Genomic DNA, 20,951 nt, shown 5'->3' on the forward strand with positions numbered 1-20,951 from the left:
GACTGTGATCTGATTTGGGCAGCACGGGGCACATTATAAAATTGTGAAAAGTGTTGAGCAAAAGAGAGGCAGGTTTAAATCCAGACTCGGCCGCACTGTGTTCATTTGTCCATTCATTTCTTCATTTGTTCACTCCCTCAGTATTTGTGGAGGCTTAGGGGTTGGGTGCCGTTCTGGACTCCAGGGAAGGGGTAACCATTGCAGTAATGTCCCTGCTCTCTTAGGATTTATATTCTAGAGGCACCTGGGCAAGCCACTTATCCTCTTTGGACCTACGTTTTGGACTTAAGTTTTTGTACCTGTGAAGTTTTTAATGGGGAATGACACTGGTACTCTTACTCCCCATTCTAGTGCCCATGACAGCCATCACCAATCAAGCATAGCACTCCAAGCAGCCACAACCAGTTAATAGAAAACAAGCCTACATGTTATCCCGGGCTAGCCGAATTCTTAAATCCTTTCCTGCTCCAGAATTTCATTCTTACTCCTTCTAAGTAAATGGGAAGACAGGATTATACTGAAGAAAAAATTGCAGTAGAACCCCAAAATAGAACCATTGAAGCTGCAGGTCTTACAGGGAAACCACCATCACTTTGGTTTTTATTGGGTACGAAAGGTATGTGTTTTTGTAAAATTGTCTTAGATCTTTCGGTCTTAGATTTTTCCATCCACATCTTTTGCTGCAAGTTCTCCTGCTCAACCTGCTTTACTTTGATCCCTGGATAAAGGAGAGGCTCATCAGCATTGACTTTTAACTCCTTTCCCTTTGGAAACCTCTTTATGAAGCCTCCTTTTACTGGAGGCAGGCTGGGCAGAATCAAATCCTGCTCCTTTTGATAAATGTTTCTACTGCACACTAGGTAACTGAGCAGCAATCACTAGCAGAAGGCCTCCTAGGGGGCTAACGTGGCCATCTGGCCTTTTATGTTCCACTCCACGCGGTGGAAGCCAAACCAAGGTTGGGCTGACAGCAACGTCTTGGTGATTTTCCCCTCAGATTCCGAAGACACCTTTGCAGTATTCCCATTTGTGTGCCCTGCTTCCCATCCCTGTGATCGATCAGCAAATCCAGTGTTTCCAAGTGAGCTCAAATCGTGAAGAAAAAAAAAAAAATGGCATTGTTTCTGTTGGGATTGGTAGCCTTTGAGCTTTCAAATGCCTCTCTGCCTCTCACAAAACAGGGAGATGGGCACTGGGGACAGCTTGGCTCTATTTTATTTAATTCTATTAGATGTATCACAGGGGTTGGAGACTATGAACACTTTGCTCCTGTGATTTCTAAGTTTTAATGACCCAGAGGTACCTCTCTCTATAATAAAACATTCTCTCCAATGAGGAATGAGAGCTGGGGTCTCCAGTATCCTAGGCTGAGGCTCCCGTAATCTGTAATCCGTGCCATATAGGCGTTTGATAATTGGCACAGAACTTAACTCTTCTCTTTTCAATGGAAGAAACCCAGGTTTCTAGCATTGAATCATGGACCTTTAAACCACAGAGTGTTTTAAGAAAGAGGAAAGGGATCTTTATTCCTCGGTTTAAGTCCGTGATTTTTTTTTTCCTTTGAAGGGGAATGGGTATGGGCAATTTAGAAAAAAAAAAAAAATCATTCTGGCCTTGTTTAGAACAGTAGGTATTAAATATAGATGAGATAACTCAGTTCTCCTTTTAAGACTTGGTAAGGGCATCCCTATCTTCTCTAGAGCCACAGAATTCTCCCACATTTGCAAAATGAAGTGGAAAGCTCTCTGGTTTTAAGGGGTTTGGTTAGTCATTTTTGCAGAGGGTAATGTGTGGAGTATATTGGAAAGTCTGCACAGAAGCAAAAAGCTTGTGTGCTCTTAAGGGCATGGATTCTGAAAGACTGTTGTGAAATTAAATGAGATTATTCCTGGGATGCTATGATTCCATATTCTGTGTTATATACACGGTAGCTAACCATTTTGGTAGCTGTGCCTCCATTTCCTCGTCTGTAGAATGGGGATAATAATGAGGCTTCAATGAATCTCTCTGTAGCTAGCTGGCCAGATGAGCTGTAGATACATTTACAGCAGCGTGGACCATAGTGAGTGCTACTCATGTGATAATCGTTACTGTTGTTGCGTGAACTCCGAATGCTTTCCTTATTGGAAGGGGCAGCGTGTGAAATGGTTAAGAACCTAGAACCCAAGCTCCGGGTCTGCCACTTATTTGTTAGCCGTGACCTTAGGCGAGTCATTTTCCCTCTATGCCTCAGGCTTTTCATCTGTAGATTGGGACTAATAATGCAATCTCCTTTGTAGGGTTGCTCTGAGAATGAATTGAGATCGCTCTCTGCAAAGTGCTCAGAGGGTGCCCGGCGTACATTCAGGGTTCCATAAACCATCGCTCATATTTCCAGACGATTTCTTTTAACTCTCTGAGTGGAGCGAGGCAGAGGGTTCCAGGAAGAATGTGCTTTGGGAAGCAGTGCTTTCTGGAGATAATTGAAAGGCAGCCGTCTTGCTGTTTGCAGATGTGGTCACCCTGCTGGGCTTTCTCTATGCCTCCAGTGGAGAAAACACAGGCATTGTGAAGAAGTTCCCGAGGTTTCACAACCGAGAGCTGGAGGCCACCCGACGCCAGCGGATAGATTACCCAGTGTAAGAATGGGCAGAGGACGGTGGGGGGCGCTGGGCTGGTGGGGCAGGACCGTTTTAACCTGAGGACCAGGGCAGGCTAGTGGACTCCCTTAGGAGGACATACCTGTCTAATACGTTTTGGAAAAATGTTGAGATCCACACAGCTTAGACGGAATTCGTGGCCCAAAGCGGTCTTGAGTTATTCTTGCGATTAGCAGTCCTCAGTTTGCCTTAGACTCTCTGTGTCGGTCCCAGGAATGACATGAGCAGGGGCGCAAGGTGTGGGGGCCTGAAGCCTTGCAAGCTTTCGGGGGCAGCCAGCCACAGCCGGCACACGTTGCCGCCTTTGCTTTGCCTTTTCTGTCTTGGAAGACTGGATGAGCTGCTTGAAATCTCACAACTTCTGATCTCCTCCATTGATTTCAGCAAAACCCAGATATAGTTTTTTCCTTCTGCTGAATTGAAGATGCTGAAAATGGTTCCTGGTTCACCTCAGACCGGATGGATTTAGCAGAGTGATTTAATTCTTCCCATGCTGCTGGCTGTAGAAAGATCTTGAGTCACTTTACTGAGCGTATGTTCTTGCTAAGCTTCCTTGTAATAACTTATCTTCATGAGCTTGCTCAGCTGGGTGGGTCAGGAGGGAGCTGTGTGGCACCATCTGTTTGCATATCTTACCACTGATTCCGAGGCCAGATTATAAAGCCCAGAAAATTCTAAAGGACTTGTTTGGATATATCCCCCAAAGAACCCGGAGCCACTGCCACTTTAACCCCCAACTGTGACTTGCTCACCGGGGTGATGGCAAGAACTCTGTACGTTGGTTTTGACCTTGATTGCCGTTTCATCTGCAAAATGCAGTTGTTCCCAGCTCCTCGTCTTTGAACTTCCGGTCACTAGCACGATGCGTGGCATTAAGCAAGCACTCGGCAAATATTTGCTGAGTGATGGATGGATCACACATCTTGGCTAAATGTGTCCTAGTTAAGTTGACTACTCTTATTTTATTCCCACTCGGCAAATCACAGATGTACAATACTTTTTTCAACTAAAATAGCCCCGGTCCAGAAATGGAACAATTAGATTAGTCGTTCCATATGGGTCAGCCAGAACTGTGATCCTGCGCAACCTAATGTGTGCGTTAAAATAGTGTCTGTGTGTCCCCATTAACATAGAGCGATGCCATTTGCAGATTATGACATTTTTCTACCTTAAGGCTTTTATCTTGGAAGGAAACAAAATTGCTCAAAAAGCCCTAGTTGTGTTTTTTTTTCCTTTTAATCACTGGAATTAGAATAGCTTCTTATCAAATCACCTCTTATTAAAATCCAGATTTTTGTTTTACGTCTGGCTTTCTAAACCCTAATCAAGAACTCAGATGGGAGGCGTGTGAGATTCTCAAAGGGGCACAGAAACAGAGTTTTGGGCGCAAGGTATGCTATCTGCCAGTTTTGCACAATGACTCTTAACTCCTGTCTTTTGCAGTTACTATAACTACCTCCTTTGTCTCAAAAATCAAGCTTTGCAAGCTGATCTCCCATGATGAACATGAAGGCAAATTCATCCCTTCATTGGAAAGAAAGCAATTTACTTGGTCATTGTTAACTATAATTACCTGTTCTTGGATGATATCAATCTGCAGAATTTTTTATTTCTCCTCACTTGTAGGTTTACTGTTTCATTGTGGCTTTATTTACTCCATTATTGCAAGGCCAGTCTCTGTGGGATTCTGTACTTTGTTGATTCTAATGAGATGTACGGCACGCCGTCTGTATTTCTTACCGAAGAGGGTAAGTATGAGACAGAACCTTTAAAACGATGTTGCAGTTTTCTCGTGCTCTATTGGCAGATACGTCTGCAATTAAGGAAGATGTTGTCAACGTGGCAGTTCAGCGAAAGTGATGATTTTCAAACGTGGGCTTCACGTGAAACTTTATTTCTGGCAGCCTGAAACAAAGGCCTTCTTTACAAAGGAGTTCACTTGCGTGTTCTTTTGTTTGCTTTGTTTTTGTTTCAAGGAAGGAGGAACACGTTCTAGCTGGGTAGCTGCTTAAGGCAGTTGATGAAAAGGTGCACCCACTTGACGCACTTCGAAGTAATATTTTTGTGTGGTTTTCACGAGCTTTGATTTTCCTTGTAGGCCACTTGCATATTCAGATGCACCTTGTCAAAGGAGAAGACCTTGCGGTAAAAACGAAATTCACCATGCCCTTGAAGGAGTGGTTTCGACTGGATCTCTCTTTTAACGGAGGCCAGGTAGCGGCATGCACGCCCCATGAATCACCAGCATCATCACTGATAACATTAAGCGTTGCTGTAAAGTCAGGGAGCCAGGATATCCGCCACAGCGAATTTGTGGTACATGATAAAGTCTTTACAGCTGCACACTTTTTCAATCAAACTTTTATAGATGGAAGTTTAAATCATAAGAATCCCGTCCCATTTAATTAACTTTTAAAGTGCTTCTTTCGACCATATTGTGAATGAGTAAATAATATAGCCAGCGATATGGCCACAATTATCTGAGCAATTCAGTTTTTTACCCCCCCGAGGGAGATAGGCTTAGTGGAGATAAATGTTAAAACAGCATTGGCCATGTTTCTACAGTGTTATCAGATCTACGACTTTTTTTTTTTTTACAGGAAACTTATTGGTTAGTTCAGCCAAGAGATGGTTTCCCTGTTTTTGACAGTTACACAGTTGCTTATGTTTGGCATTAAACAGACAAATAACAAAATAAACGATGATTCTGGTGGGACAGAGGGTCTTTATCTATCTTGTACTATAAAACGGTGCACATAACTGCCTCAAACTCTCATAGCCCAGACTTTATGGATTCTGGCAAATCTGTTGTTATAATTGAAGACTAGTCCGTTTCTCAATATATGTGATGCCATTATCTTTTTTTTTTTCTCATCAGCTTTTCTTATTGATTTGTGATTTTCCAGTAACAAAAGTGGAAGAGACGTTTTGTCTTATGTATTAGATAATACACAGACTTCCCTTGGTGTTTAGGTTTATAACATTTCCTTTCCCTGAAGAGAAAAGAAATCAGGTCAGTCCTTGTTGCCTTGCTAAGAAGAATCTGTGAAAGGTTAGCTAGGATTGTTGTGTGTGTGTGTGTGTGTGTGTGTGCGCGTGCACGCGCGTGTATTTGTTTCCTTAACAATGTTAGGTGACAGGGCTGTGGTCCGTGGTCCCGTTTATATGCTTCCCATTTATATGAGGATTATGATGGCATTATAGTTTGGTTGCTGCTTTCTCTTAAGGAGAAGGTCAGCTCAGTACTTTGTGTCCCTTAAATGGGTACCAAATCATCAGAACAAATCACGGAGCTTATTTTGCACCTTATGTATGCAAGGCACTTTGCTCAAGGAGCTAATTGACTATTTATGGAAGAAGCACTGAGCAGGTGAGGGGATGTCATAAGGAAAGCGTAACTGCCAAATGATTCATATTGATTCACGCTGGGATGCTCAGGGAAGGTTTCGTAGAGAAGGTTCCTACGGATTGGGCGAAACTAAGAGCAGAGAGAAGGGAAGATTTTAGCACATCACTGGAGGTTAGTGGATAAAGCAGTTTGGAGTAGAAGTTTGCAGACTATAGAAAACTACTAGAAGGGGGAATGTCTTTAGGGCTAGAATGTGGACAATCGTGAGTATCAAGGAATTGGGGTTTCTGTTTGCAAGGCAGCAGGATGTCATGGAAGGTTTTTGAGCAGAAGGAGAGAAAACCAAAGGAGTCCTTTAATTAAAGAGACAAATTTAATTTAGCAGGGCACGTAATGGGGTAAGGATTAGGAAGACCACATGGGATGGAAGGAAAAATAAAGTAGGTTTTTGGTTTTGGTAGATTTTTTTTGCCATCTGTCCTACCTTCTTTCCATCCTATCTGGTCTCCCTGATATCTGTAGGTCCCCAAACGATATTCCTGTTTTACCACACAGAATCCACCTCTGTGGCGGGACTTACCATACTCATTGCTTTGGCCAAATGGACAAGTGACTTAAAGCCAATGGCTGGTTTAGAGAAACCACTGGTTTGAATCCTTTTCTTCTCTGACCTGACATGTTGCATATGGCTGAAGTGGGTTGGTCTTTCAGTGTTAGTTTGTCTTTCGTAGACACTGTTGTAGCCACACCTTTGAGACTCTGATCAGGCCAGCACATGTTTCGTCCACACTCGCTCTGTGCCAGTACTAGGGGAGTAGAAGGAGCCCCTTAGCTCCAGGGGCTTATGTCGTCGTAGTAGTCCACGGCTCAAGAAGAATATGGGACAGCCAGCGACCATCTCCACAAAAACATGGTCCCTGTTGAAATGCCAGTGACAATTCTCAGTGCTTGGGAAGAGAGTGGGGAATAGCAGTGCATGAAAAATGCTCAGCACCAACTTGTTTTTCCCCCCTAAGGATCTCATGGAATCAGAGTAAAAATTTTTTTATTCAATTTGGTTAATATTTATTTATTTATTAGAGAGATCGAGAGAGAGAGAGAGAGAAACAGAGTGCGAGCGAGGGAGGGGCAGAGAGAGAGGGAGACACAGAACCCAAAGTAGGCTCCAGGCTCCTCAGAGCTGTCAGCACAGAGCCCGATGCAGGACTCGAACCCACAGACCCCAAGATCATGACCTGAGCTGAAGTCGGACACTTAATCGACGAAGCCACCCAGGCGCCCCCCAGAGTAAAATTTCATAAACTCCTTATATCTTACCCATTTCCTGGTCTTTCTTTGCAACAAACTTATGGGCACAGATACACCCAACGAAGCTTTGGCTTGTAGCTTGGAAGTATCTGAAACCTACTGGGGGAAACCCCACGATGGATATTGTGACCGTGTGAAGTCACTTGGAGAAATTAAATTTCTTAAATCTTACAATATTCACGGGGCTAGTAAAGTGTTAATTTTACTTCTGCAGAAGTGGATCAGGCGAGAGAAAATGCAGCCCACCTTATGAGTAATTCGTACCCAGGACTGTATCTATGACGTGAGGTGTTGGGGCATAACTGATCTTGTGTGTTTCTCCCAACACAGATAGTGGTAGCCACCAGCCTTGGACAGGATTTGAAAAGCTACCATAATCAGACCATTAGGTAAGTGCAATATTTTTCTCTTTATTCAAAATGTCGGTTAAGGACTCAAAAATCTTCATACGTTAGCCTTCAACCCCCATGTTTTTCCCACATCTCCGTATTCAGCTTTTGTGGCTGGTCTGCCCTGTAGCCAGCCTTTGTATTTTTTTTTTCTGTCCGCAAGCTCGCCCCATTTCCCCCACAACATTTTTTTTTTCCAAGCAAGAGAAACTGTTCCTCTCTCCAGATCTCCTGGTAAATTCTTCCTTTCGTGGCACTTGATAATTCATTTTCTTTGAAAATTGTCTTCTGTGAAGGCTTCTGAAAAATAAATCAAGGTATTAACGTTGCTTATTGAGAATGGTTGGTAACTTTGGCCTAGTATAAAACATAAAAGCAGACAGCCCTCATATTTATGTTTATGATCTGAATTTGAAATGCACACAACGATTGGCATTGCTGTAACTTTTCATCTTCCTGTAACCATTCCCCGCAAGAGTTACAGAAACTGAGAAGGGGGTCCTTTGCTTCGCATTTCATAATTTTTTAATTTGCTTCAGCATCCTTGTCTAATAGCGGGTTTTTCTGGTGGCAGAACCATGGGGTAGCCTCCTTTAGAGACTCAGGGTGCCTCAGCCTCGCTAGACAACATATATACAATCAAATGCTTAAGAATAAGTGTAGAGAATAACAACAAAAATTACCAGCTGTATATGTATGATTTATGTATGCGTGTATATTACACATGTACCAGCTTTATCTGTATAATTAAAAAAAAATGTATCAGGCACTTTGGCTGGGGAAGGAGGACTCGTTCCTCCTCGCTATTGTTGTTCTACAGCAGGCAGGCAGCTCTCTCCGAACGGGCTCGTTCGCTCAGACTCGTCACACAGTCCGGATGTTCCTGGAAACCAATTGTTAAAGAAAGGAATATAAGGAGAGCTGGGGACAAGGGAACTGAGGGGGGGCATACAATACGCCCTATTTCCTGCCCCCCCTCCCCATTCCTGTTTACACTGAAGTCAAACCGATTGCTTTCTGGCTCTGGGCACTTAGAACAATTCTTATTTTCACGGCCGGATTAAAGGATTACCGTTATAAGGAGGGGCTAAGGAGGTGTTACTCCTCAGCTTGCAAGGAGAAGGTCAGGGGCGACTTGATAGTTTTATTGAGACAGAGAGGCTGATGCCTAAGAACAGAGGGGAGGTCTGGAAAGGGTACCAAGTGGATTCAGAGCAGTCAGAAGGAGTTCAGCAGACGTGAGTTTTGTTGTACAACAGGTGGCCGTGGGACCTCCTCTGAAGAGTTGGGGAATAGGCGAGGCCTGGGAGTTTGTTCGCTGCAGAGAAACAAATGATGTGTGGCTCTTCCGGGAGCTCCTTCTAGTGCCCTGCTCTGCCAAGTGAGCCCCAGAAAAGGAGGGCTTGCATTTTGGGATGTGAAGTGTGAAATAGTACCTTCTCCTTTCTCTTCCGACACCCGCCCACAACCCCAGGACCTTTTGGACAAAAGATTGATTTTATAGGCTCTTTTTCATTCGCTGTGTAAGGGCTTCCTTTCACTTTGCATCTCAGGGATCTAGATGCTGGCACGACTGAATGGTAGACGGAGGGATCGCAGGGTGATCCGGAGCTGGGACCGGGATGTGGAGAGAGAGACATAGGCCTTCCACATAAAATTTAAGGAGGTGCCAAAAACCTCAGTAGTTGTATTAGTTTACTAGGGTTCCTGGAATAAAGCCACACAAACTGAGTGGATTAAACCACTGAAAATTATTGTTTTGCAGTTCTAGAGGCTAGAGGTCCAAGATCACGTGTCAGCTGGGCCGTGCTGTCTCTGAAGGGTCTGGGCAGAGCTGTTCCAGGCTCTGAGGCTTCCAGGCCTCTCTTCAGCTCTGACGGCTCCTGGGGCTGTGGCAGCAAAACCCCAGTCTTTACAGGGTATTTTCCCTGTGACGGGGTGTGTGTGTGTGTGTGTGTGTGTGTGTGTGTCTTTGTCCATATGTCCCCTTTGGACAAGGCCACCAGTTGTATTGGACTAAGGGCCCATTCTGCCAGTGTGGCTTCATCTCAACTAATTACATCTGCAATGACCCTATTTCCAGATAAGGTCACCCTCCGAGATACTGGGGGTTCAGACTTCAACCTGTGAATTCGGGTGGGGACAATGACACAACTTAACTCATAACAGTAATCATGATAAATACCACTTAACGTAATATGGTGAGAAAGAGAAATTAATGGAAAGAATGCACAATGAACGAAAAATAAAAGTTTTGAGTAAATACAGAATCCATGTGATCACATAAGCATCCAGAGAGGAAGACTGATTTTCAGGTACATACCAATTCAACATGCCCCTTAAAGCATTGCAGTGATTCCTTACCTGGTGGTACAGGCTGTCCCCAGACCCAGGAATGCTCCCTGTCACCTCCTCAGCTGCCCTGCCTGTATTCCCGGGACCTCACCCATCAATAAGAGAACTAAAGAGGGGCGCCTGGGTGGCTTGGTCGGTTAAGCGTCCGACTTCAGCTCAGATCATGATCTCACCATCCGTGAGTTCAAGCCCCGCGTCGGGCTCTGTGCTGACAACTCAGAGCCTGGAGCCTGCTTCCGATTCTGTGTCTCCCTCTCTCTCTGCCCCTCCCCTGTTCATGCTCTGTCTCTCTCTGTCTCAAAAATAAATAAACGTTAAAAAAAAAAAAAAAAAAAAAAAAGAGAACTAAAGATTTAATGTCGTGCCTACCCGGGATTCCTGTGGTTAGATAATTGTAATCTCATCCATCAGAGAGATCTCTGGGCCAAGCCAGTGAACTAAACGTCAGATATTTTATTCCTTTCTTGTCATGGAAACATAATGATAGCTGCTATCCCATAAAGGTGGTGTAGAACGATTAGTAATTAAGTGCTCGGAAGCACAGTGCCATACATGAACGAATGGCTGTCAGTAACACTGGGTGACAGGTAACAACTTCAGGCCTGTACTGTGTTTATCCTTCCTTCTTTCATTCATCCAGCATATTCTCATTCGTCCCAATGCGTCCACCATGTACCTGACACAGTGCCGGCCTCTGGGGATGAAATGATGAAGGAAAAGAATACAGTCAGTCCCTGCCTTCAAGGAAGCTAAAAAAAAAAAAAAAAAAAAAAAAAAAAAAAAAAAAAAAACTAGTGGGGGAGACAGATCCTAACTAAATTCACAAATAAATTTAAAATTGCAATTCATGGTGAATTCTGGGGAAGTGATGACTATAGGGTGACCTGAGGGGAGACAGGAGGTCAGAATTTATGACAGGTCCCCGGGGAAGTGACATTTGAGAGCACAGCTAATTTGAGGCTCTGAGTTCCCCTATGAAAAAACCCTCGAGCTGGAACTGTTTTCTAATTCTGATTGAGGTTTATTTAACGACATCGGAGATTCATCTGGGCTGCTGGCGTTCTATAGTAATACACCAAGGCACTCTCCTATGTCCAGATAAAAGTAAAGATAGTTTGCCAGTGTGTCTGAGGTTTCCAAAAGGGGTGGTCTGGGCTTTGGAACTGCCTAGCTCAACTTTTACGTCAGTGAAATTGATGGCCTTCAAACAATGCACGCACAGTACAAGGAAGCTCTTGGCAATCTTTGGGCAGCCACTGAGAATTTTGGAGGAGAAAAATGTGGAGGCACCAATGTGGATGGAGACTAAACTGGAGAGATCTCTTATTTAGTTGTTCTTTGGGGGTTCCCAGACCCAAAACCGGGATTGAGGAGGTCTTTGCCCCCTACCACCACCAAGCAATTCTCAGACACCAGCAAAGTGTCTGAGAATTCAACTCCGTTACGACACTGTCTATCTGGAGATCGCATCAGATGCCACAGGGTAAGGGTCAGTCCTACAAGACTGTCCCTACCCCCACTTAAGATGCCAGTTCCAAGCTCCAGGCTGCAGATTGGAGGTTCCAATGACCTCCTCTGTAGGTTCTTTTAATTTGCTACAGCAAATCAAACTCAGAACTCAGGGAAGCACTTACGTAAATTTACTATTAAAGGATCTGATATAGGATACTAATCAACGGCCAGGTGAACAGATACATAAGGTGAAGTCTGGGGAAAGAGCACAGAACTTCCACGCCCTCTCCAGGTATGTCACTTTCCCCAGCCTCCATGTGGTCACCAACCTTGAAGCTCTAACTCAGTCTTTTATGGAAGCATCATTACACACTCAGGATTGACTAAGTCATTAGCCGTTGGCTGGTTCAACCTGCAGCCTCTCCCCTCCCTGGAGGTTGGGGGATGAAACCAAAAATTTCAGTCCTTTAACCACATGGTTGGTCAATCTGGCAACCAGTCTCTCTACCTTTGGATGGAGTCCAAAAGGGACCTTCGTTGATGTAACAAAAGAAACCCTTATCACTTTCAACACGTAGGAGATCCCAAGGGTTTGGGGAGCATCATGAGCCAGGAACTATGGACAAAGACCAAATATATATTTCTTCTAAATCACGATGTCACAGTTGTATTGTGATAATGATCTTAAAAGCCCAAAAAATTACAATCCAGTACCATAGGGACCAAGTAGTTTATTGATTGGTTGAAAAATTTGAGTTAAAGCGAAGATCCATTTGAAAAGACACTTAACTATAGGGGCACCTGGGTGACTCAGTCGATTGAGCATCTGACTGCTGATTTTGGCTTGGATCATGATCCCAGGGTCGTGGGATCAAGCCCTGCATCAGGCTCCACGCTCAGCGTGAGCTTAAGATTTTCACTCTTTCCCCTTCTACCCCTCCCCTGCTTGTGCTCTCTCCCTCTCTAACAAATAATTTTAAAAAGATACTTACCATAAACGTTTTATTTTAATTAAAAAAATAGAAGTGTATATCCATCCACCAGTCTTTCCAGATAGGGCCTTTCCTTTGTTACAAATCTACCGATTGGAGTTTTTTGTGCGTGTGGTCTTTCTTACATAGGTGGCACTCAATTTCTCTTTCTTAACAAATGAAAAAAAAACCAAACAAGCAAAGACCCCTGTGAAACTATCAGAGCCAAAATACATCTAGACGTCTCCCATTTTTTTTCTAATCCTTTACAGTTGTCCTAATTCCACACTTTTTAAGCAACCATGACCATTCTTTTCTGAGTCTACCCAAAATACTCAGCTTAATTGTTATAAAGGAGCAACTCTTTCTTCCTGCTCATATTTTATTGGAGAACATCATAGTTAATCAAATTGTATAATTACAATGACCATCTAATCGGCACGGCCAGGTTTGGCAACAAACACTGCTTACTCTTACTCAACCCATAGTCCTACCAAGTTGGTAGCAAAAGTCCACCAGTGAATGAGGTTAATAATAATAATAATAATGGTTGTTAACAGTGATGGCGCTTACTCTGTGCCAGGCACTGTTCTAAATGCTCTCTTTAAATTTTAGCTTATCTAATCCTCACAACGACCCAGTAGGTGGGTACTATTATCACCCCGATTTAAGCCATGAGAAGACTAAGGCTCCCGAGAGTAGGCTGCAGCCAGTGAGCACCCAACACGTTGCAGGGATGGTGCTCAGGTGAGCCGATGAGTTGGTTGAGCCGAGTGCCAGAAGGAGCTTCTATTACAGAAGCATTGCTCTGTATCCCTCCAGTGCCAGGCACTGCGTCGTGAGCGTGGCTGGAATGTTAAGTCATTCTACGGTCTTGAGAAACCAAGATTTCTTGAGAAATCAATCCACGGCTCTCAGAGATAATAACTTTGCAGTCCCACTGGAAAAGAAAGGGAAGGACCATCATCGTCTCACAGCCCTTCAAGACTGAGCCCTTCTGAAGAGAAAAATACCGGAGACGAAGCCCTTCTTTTCCAGTTTAGCTGCCTTCCGTAAAGCTAATGTCTAAGCGCTCACTTTGTGCTGCCGTCACTTGATGGGGTCAGAGAGTCTCATTCCTTCCCACTTTTGCCTTCCTTTCTGGCCAGGTGCACCTGTTAGGGGTCAGGTTCCTGGCTGACCGTCAGTACATCCCCTCTCTGGGGTAAGCCCAGGTTGCTTGGCTCCTGTGATCCCACCGCTGGTGTCTTGCTCCATCCCTGTTGGCATCCCCCTGGCCCATTGCTCTCGCGGCCCGCCGGGCTTCTGGAGGCTTGCCTGGCATTTTGTTTTCTTTCCATCTGCTTCCGTCTGCCCTCTGCCTTCCCTGGCTCTTTCCGCTTTGCCTGGCTTCTCGCTTGATGCCTGTCTCGACCCCCTTCCCCCAACCTGCTGTCCACATATGCTCTGGTGGCACCTTGTCCACCTGTTCCTATTTTAGTTTTTAGTTCTTAAATAGGTAGTAAAGGCACATGTTTTAAAAAGCAAAACTAGGGGCGCCTGTTGGTTAAGCGTCTGACTTCGGCTCAGGTCATGATCTCACGGCTAGTGGGTTCGAGCCCGGCATTGGGCTCTCTGCTGTCAGCGTGGAGCCTGCTTTGGGTCCTCTGCCCCCCTCTCTCCACTCCTCCCCCCACTCACTCACACCCTCCCTCTCAAAATTGAACATTAAAAAAATAAAAATAAGTAAATAAATAAAACTGAAAACTATATGAAAAGATAGACAGTTAGAAGTCTTACTTCTAGCTCTGCCCTCAACTAATCCATCCTTACTCTCCACACCATGGGGAAATACTCTTATTAGTTTCTTGCAGTATATACTTCCAGAGTTTTTAAATGAAAATACAAAAAAAAAAAAAAAAAAAAGAGAGAGAGAGAGAGAGAGACATGAAAAAAGCCATTCTCCTCTTTCTTGGATAAAAAGTGTACTCTTTGTTTTAAATTTTCGTTTTACCTTTTTTTTTTTAAAGGTTATTTATTTATTTTGAGAGAGACAGAGACAGCATAAGGGGGGGGGGTGCGCAGAGAGAGGAGACAGAGAATCCCAAGCAGGTTTCACACTGTCAGTGCAGAGCCTGATGCAGGGCTCGAACCCATGAAACCGTGAGATCATGACCTGAGCAGAAATGAAGAATCAGATGCTTCACCGACTGAGCCACCCAGGCAGCCTTGTTTTTAACTTCCTGGTTTAGGGATCTCTCCAGGTCAGTTCACAGAGCCCTCTGTCCCTTTTTTAAGCTATATATGAAAGAAAGGCTCACATTTAGGGTCCATTGGTTGGGTGTGGGCTGGTCTTCATTGACAGACATCTGGGATTTCCAGTCTTTGGTGAATGTAAACAGCACTGCAAGGAACAACTTTGTGCATTTGATTCATGCTGGCCCATTGTTCCCTCTATTTCCCTTCTTGCTCTGTTAAGTCTTTTAGGACAAGGTGGATTTTCAGCACGTCACCTGTGCTGACCTCTGGTGTGCGGCCATGCCCTTTGACCTTGCTGTGGCCTCTTCCTCCTCACTCCAAATTTTACCTCGGTTCTTACCTACCAGGATATGTTGTTAATTTTCATTCACAGCCACCTTCTATCCATTTAACAAGTTGTTTGTTTTGTTTTGTTTTTTTCATTGTAGAGCAAAATATTTCCAATTAAGACTAGCGATTCCAAAGAATTCCAATCCCAGACAATTTTACCAATATCAAAAACTGGCAGGTACGGAGTATTTATGGGGGCCAGGCACTCTGCTAGACGTACGCCTTTACATTTCACTTAATCCTCCTAAAAATCTAGTTACTGAGGAACTAATTTCTTCATGAGAAAACTCCGTCTCAGAGAAGGTAAGGGACAGGTCTAAGGTCACACAGCTGGTAAATAGCAGAGTTAGGATCCGAGCCCAAGTGTGCCTGACCCCACCATGGTCTTATCTACTAGAACACAGGTAGGAAGTGAGGCAATTTGGGGGTTTAAGTCAGGAGGGTTAATGAAAGAGTCTCTTTTTTTAAATTTCTGGTTCCAACCGAGATTTCTCTTAATTCTTTGTTTTTCCCTAGCTTCAGGGAGGATTTCTATTATAATGACACTGCTGGGTACTTCATTATTGGAGGGAGCAGGTATGTGACTGGCATTGAAGGGTTTTTTGGACCCCTGAAGTACTATCGTCTCCACACTCTGCACCCTGCACAGGTGAGCCCGGGGCATCGAGAAGTTTCTGGGTGTTCGTGCATGATGGGAGTGTGGCTCAGGGACGTGGAGCCCAGTGTAAATAAAAGATTTACCCAAGCCGGACCTCGCATCGGCTCTGTCATCACACACAATTAATATGGAGGCTTTTCCCCCAGCAAACTCGATAATAGATTTCTGTTAAGGTTTGGTTCATTTAGTACTCATAAAATGGAAACCATTTACTTCCTCTGTTTTAATAACTACTAGCTTAATTATAGAGTAGATTTTTATCAGGCTGTTGCCTATCCAGTGATTAAGCTAATGAAAGGAGAGAATCTTAGTTATTTGGTAAAGCTTCTTTTATGTGCTATTATTTAAAGTATCAGAGGAGACACTCTAGCAAATTAAAACCTTGGTTCTGTTCGCTGGTCTCTTCAGAAACGCAGGCCCTGGGCCCCCACTGGGGTGGCTGGCTGTGGTTGTAGAGATTGTGGAGGGCTGAATCTACTGCACGCTGACCCTCACATCCAGAACCTACCCGCAGATGGGATGGTCCAGCTCTCCAGGCCCGCTCCCGCGGGGGTTGGTGCAGGGAGACGGGGATTTCCCACCTTCACGGAGGGGGGTGTTTTCTGCCTTGGTAAGGAGATCACCAGATACCTGAACAAGGTCATTCCTGTGACCCTGCAGGGTGGTTCTGGGAAAAGCAGGAGTCCCTAGGCAAAGTATAGGAAGAAAAACGCGACGCCCTACTATACCCATGGGTGCATCTCACAGCCCCTGTGGACAGACCTCTACGAAGAGGAAAACAAAGAAAGAAATCAATTGATCCATTTTGCAACAAATACTTCTAGAACACCCGCTATGTGCCGGGGCCCTGTGCTGGTGCTGAGGCGTCCGAGATGATTAAAATGGTAGCTCTCAAACTTTTTTTTTTTTTTGAAGGTGGTTCACACAAGAAATCTACTTAATATCATGAACATACATAAGCACACACACACACACACACACACACACACACACATATACACATATATATATATACAAAACCAAATACAAAACCAAAACAAAGATTTTACTAAGAATACATATCTTTCCAATGTTAAATGCCCTCGGATATTTTGTGTCCTGCTTCATATAAAAATAAATCACTGCTGATTACAACCTGCTGAAATAATCGCATGCCCCTCCAATGGGTCACAACCTGCATTTTGGAAACCAATAAATTGAGAGAAGGCCTCTGTTTTTGAGAAGCTCCCTGTCTGGGCCTCAAACACCTAAGTCAAGAATGCGGTATGTGCTTTAACTCACTTACAAGCACAGTGTTTTGGGGGGCGCTGAGGTGGGAACATCCACCTCCTCACATGCTTGAGGGTGGACTGTTAGGGAAGCCGCCCTGAAGCGTTGACCTTGGATCTGGCTCTTGGGGAGGTGAGTAGGAGCTTGCCAAGCAGAAGAAAGTGGGGGGAGGGTTCCCAGGCAGCGGCACAGCACAGGGATACTTGGTGTCCTTTGGGGACTAGAAGGAGCCATGAACCTAATTGTCTAAGGACAGCGTGCGGTGAGGGGAAAGCAGAGGATGGAGGCCTGGCGTCTGGGAAATCCTGACATTTAAGAAGCTCTGCGGAGGACAAGATGCCACAGAAAGCAGCTAGAGGGGACCGGCCAGAGCTGGCGTGTCCTGGAATTATACCCTCCCTTTGCTAATGCAGAGCGGATGACCTGTGTGCAAAAAGCAAGCCGACTGGTCGTACCAGTGCGAGAAGGCAATCCACAGCCTCGTAGGTATCGACGGGTGTTTGATGACAGCTTGTTGTTCATTCAATTCTCTTGCCTTCTTGTAGATTTTAAACCCCCTCCTTGAGAAGCAGCTTGCTGACCGGATCAAGTTATATTACGAAAGGTGTGCTGAGGTTCAAGAAATAGTGTCTGTGTACATGTCCACGGTACAGCAAGGGGGCGGGAGACCAGAAGCATGTAAGTACTGAGCTGCAGGAGAGCAGTTTTGAGCTCTGTGTATTTGTGTCAACACGTGTGGCCTCTTTCTAACACGGTTAACGTAGAACATATGTGAGTTGAGCAGTGGGGGCACATATGACCTCGAGCCCTCCACGGATGGGCGCACAAGACAAGTGTGTGTTCCACGTGGATTCCAAGGAGACCGACAGTGACCAGGAACCCAAATCTGCCTCTCAGCTTCCACCATGTGCGACTTAGTTGAGGAATACAAATGAAAGCCTTTTGAGTCTCACATCGCGTCCCTGCCATCCATAATGGGATCTTAGGCCGGTCTAAGAAAATAAAAGTGAATTGGAAAATAAATTAATCATTAGAAATGTTTCCCCATCGGTGCACTTTTGTCTTGGACCATTAATATCTGAATATTAGCTTTCAGAAATGTTGAATAGCGACTTTGTTGTTTGGGGCTCGGTTTTATTTTTTTCATCCCTGAAACTGATCCACTCTCGAAGACCCCGGTCATAGCCAACAGAAGGAATGCTTTTCAGATAGACTGCTTTTGTGCCTGCTCATATTCGCATGGACATCCTTCACTCATGCAGGGTGTTCACTGATTACAAAACTTGTCTCCCAAATGCTCCAGCTTGGGTCTAGCGCTTATCAGTGTCTCTGTGCTTAGACCCTCTTGCCCAATACGGTGGTGCTAGAGTTAGTCACATATGTTCCTTCGGGAAGAGAAATTCCCACGGGGCCTTTGCCATCAGCAAAAGCGAATTGAGTATCACAGTCCTGCCCACGCATCTCAGCCATCTCCAGGGCCGCACTTGCCATTGTAGGCCGTGGATGGATGGGTGCCTCTGGAACATACCTCAGTCGGATAGGGTTCTCATACGGCGGCCTCAGGGAGGGAGCAGAGACGATGATAGGTAAGTGTGGAAAGTCGGCCCTTCTGCAATTTAATTTAAGAAGAGGCAATACTGGTCCCCAGCTGCTGCTTGTACAGCTGACTCATCCAGAAAATATGATGCTGTCAGAAGAGGGGGAAGATATATAGGAATAGTAATATCCCAAACAGGAAAGAAACTGATTTTGATAACTGATGTAATTTCGGGAGAGATGCTCTGAACTGGAAGGCCATCCTTGCCTGCTGATCTGTTCGGTGGCCTTGGAAGATTTTCCTAACATCCACTGCCTTGCCTCCCTGGGGGACCTTGTGCTTTGCTCCTCAACTCACGCTGCCAACAAAATGGCCTAGATATTGGCCTCCTGGGGAACAGTCCGAGGCCAGCTGCTCATTCTGGAGAATTATTCAACAGCCATCAGCAACTTTGGCACAGTGCCCTCGGACGTGGCTTTGAATGTGTGACCTCGAGGCAAAGGCATCGGAGCCAATTTCAAATCCCTAATGCACCCAAACCAACATCCAGTAACATAAAGTCTGACCTCTTATTCCTAGTTCCTCTTAGGGAGGAGGGGTTGAGAAGGATGAGACCTTTCTTCTCCTAAGGGGAGTGCTATCTTGTGTTTCCCTTGCCCAGGCGACCTCCGGAACTCCTATCTGGACCTGAAGCTCAGGTACGGGAGGCCCTCCACGTGCAGAGCCTTCCCCTGGGAGCAGGAGCTGAAAGACCGCCACCCCAGCTTGTTCCAGACCTTGGTCGAGATGGGTTTGTTGACAGGTGATTGTGTAGGTGCCTTGCCTTTGGACACTGGCTGGGAAGGCTCCCTCTTGGCCACTGTTTCACTCACCCTCTTTGGCGGTTTATGCCTCAAAGTTATTCTTAACCCTAGTGTTCTAGGTTAACATCAGATTTAAATTCTGCCCTTGTGTGTCCACAACCCTCAGGGGGTCTGTGCACATTTCAAAAGCCAAATACAAAAGCAAATTTGGGAATCACTCCAGCAATTCTTTTAAAGCCAAGGCCACAGATGACAGCCTGCAGCCAGAGCCGGCCACCAAAAGTGATTGGTTTGGCACGCACGTTATTGTCCATTTTTTAAAAAAAATTAGTTGCTAGTGTCTAAAAAATGCAATTTTTTTTTTAGCTTTTCTTGAAAAATCCAATGATCTGGCAATGCTGGGGCCTCCATTCCTACATCACAGCAATTCTGGAAGTGAGAGTTGGCACAGGTGTGCTCTGTCCACCCACGGTACCCCCCACCCCCTCCTATTCCAGCACCTTCTGCCTACTTCTTTCATGGATCTTACCTGCCTGGGTCCTTAGGGCACTTGAACTTGAGATCCCTGATTTGAGATGCACACTTTAAGCAGCATCTCGGGAATCTTTACTTCCCAAACGTGGCCGGCTTCTCCTGAGGCCCGTCACAATTTGTGTGTGCTTAGTAATTAGTGCACTCTGGGGCCACAAGAGATCTCGAAACCATATCTGTTAGGAAGGGGAGGGAAGCCAGAGGTGTTCAGCAGGGGGAAACTGGTTAGAGGCAACCCGTGGTTTTCCTGGGCATCCAACCAGGACCTTGAGTCAAAGTAGTGCAGAATCTAACTTCTAGTTCACGTCAGGGCCTCCTAAGAATGTCAGTGTTGAGCGGAGTAGATTCCCTACTATAGATAGTGCAAAAGGAATCTATTCTGGCCGGAAAGAATTCGAACCATACAAGATGTTTCCTCTTACGTTCATTCGATACTTGCTGAGCGTCTGACCAGTTACTTGGCTAGGCTTTAAAGATAAGTAAAATAACCCAAGGTCCCTGCCCTTAAGGGACAGACTTGACAAAGAAAAACGGTGATGCATTTTCAGTAAAAATGGTGGGTGGAAGTGATAGAGTCATAAAAAAAAAAAAAGGGAGTTGTCAGGGAAGGCTTCCTGGAAGAGGTGGCATTGGGCTTGATGCTTGAAGGGTCAGTAGGTGTTTGCTAGGTAAGCAAGGTAGGGGTTGGGGGGGGGTGGGAGGCAAAGTAGAGGCAGAGAATGGGAACAGTACAGCATTTTAAATGATGTACAAGGGGGTTGGGAGGCAGGAGAAGGCCCGGAGAGTGATGATTCTGACTGCGGTCCGGACACAGTCCTCAGAGTTTGGACTTCACCTTGTAAGTGACTGGGGCCTGTTGAAGGGTTTTAAGCCGCGGGTAGAGGTGCGATCAGAATTGGGTTTTGAGGTTACTCTGGCAGCAGTGGGAGGTTGGGGGGGAGGTGAACAGAGAGGTGTGGCGTGGAAAGCAGGGAGTCTGTGGCCGTGGTCCAGGAAGAAAGGATGCAGGGGTCAGAGCGGTGGGGACAGAGCTAAAGGCTGTAAAGGGGTTGACTGCTTGGGCGCCGGCAAGGGGGACAAGGAGCAGGGAGGCCATGTGCAGTCGTGTGACAGCCTCTGCAG

At 45.2% G+C, this 20,951-nt stretch overlaps 1 protein-coding gene across 7 annotated transcripts in view; it reads left to right on the forward strand.

Annotated features, from left to right (window-relative positions):
- The window catches only part of SEL1L3 (SEL1L family member 3), a 103,185-nt gene that overhangs the window by 22,486 nt on the left and 59,748 nt on the right, over positions 1-20,951 (forward strand). For 3 of the 7 annotated variants that reach the window (XR_006217054.1, XM_042984829.1, XM_042984825.1), the window contains exons 3-9: positions 2,474-2,618; positions 4,266-4,387; positions 4,738-4,955; positions 7,627-7,685; positions 15,548-15,680; positions 17,504-17,636; positions 19,157-19,297. Coding sequence is in view for 6 of the 7 variants with exons in the window: in XM_042984829.1 (XP_042840763.1) it covers positions 2,474-2,618; positions 4,266-4,387; positions 4,738-4,955; positions 7,627-7,685; positions 15,548-15,680; positions 17,504-17,636; positions 19,157-19,297 (951 nt within the window). In the remaining variant the exon portion in view is untranslated. The remainder of the gene's footprint in view (positions 1-2,473; positions 2,619-4,265; positions 4,388-4,737; positions 4,956-7,626; positions 7,686-15,547; positions 15,681-17,503; positions 17,637-19,156; positions 19,298-20,951) is intronic. The other 4 variants (XM_042984827.1, XM_042984828.1, XM_042984826.1 and 1 more) reach the window with 4 other exon arrangements.

Source organism: Panthera tigris, chromosome B1 (assembly GCF_018350195.1).
Source record: "Panthera tigris isolate Pti1 chromosome B1, P.tigris_Pti1_mat1.1, whole genome shotgun sequence".
Lineage (NCBI taxonomy): Eukaryota > Metazoa > Chordata > Mammalia > Carnivora > Felidae > Panthera > Panthera tigris.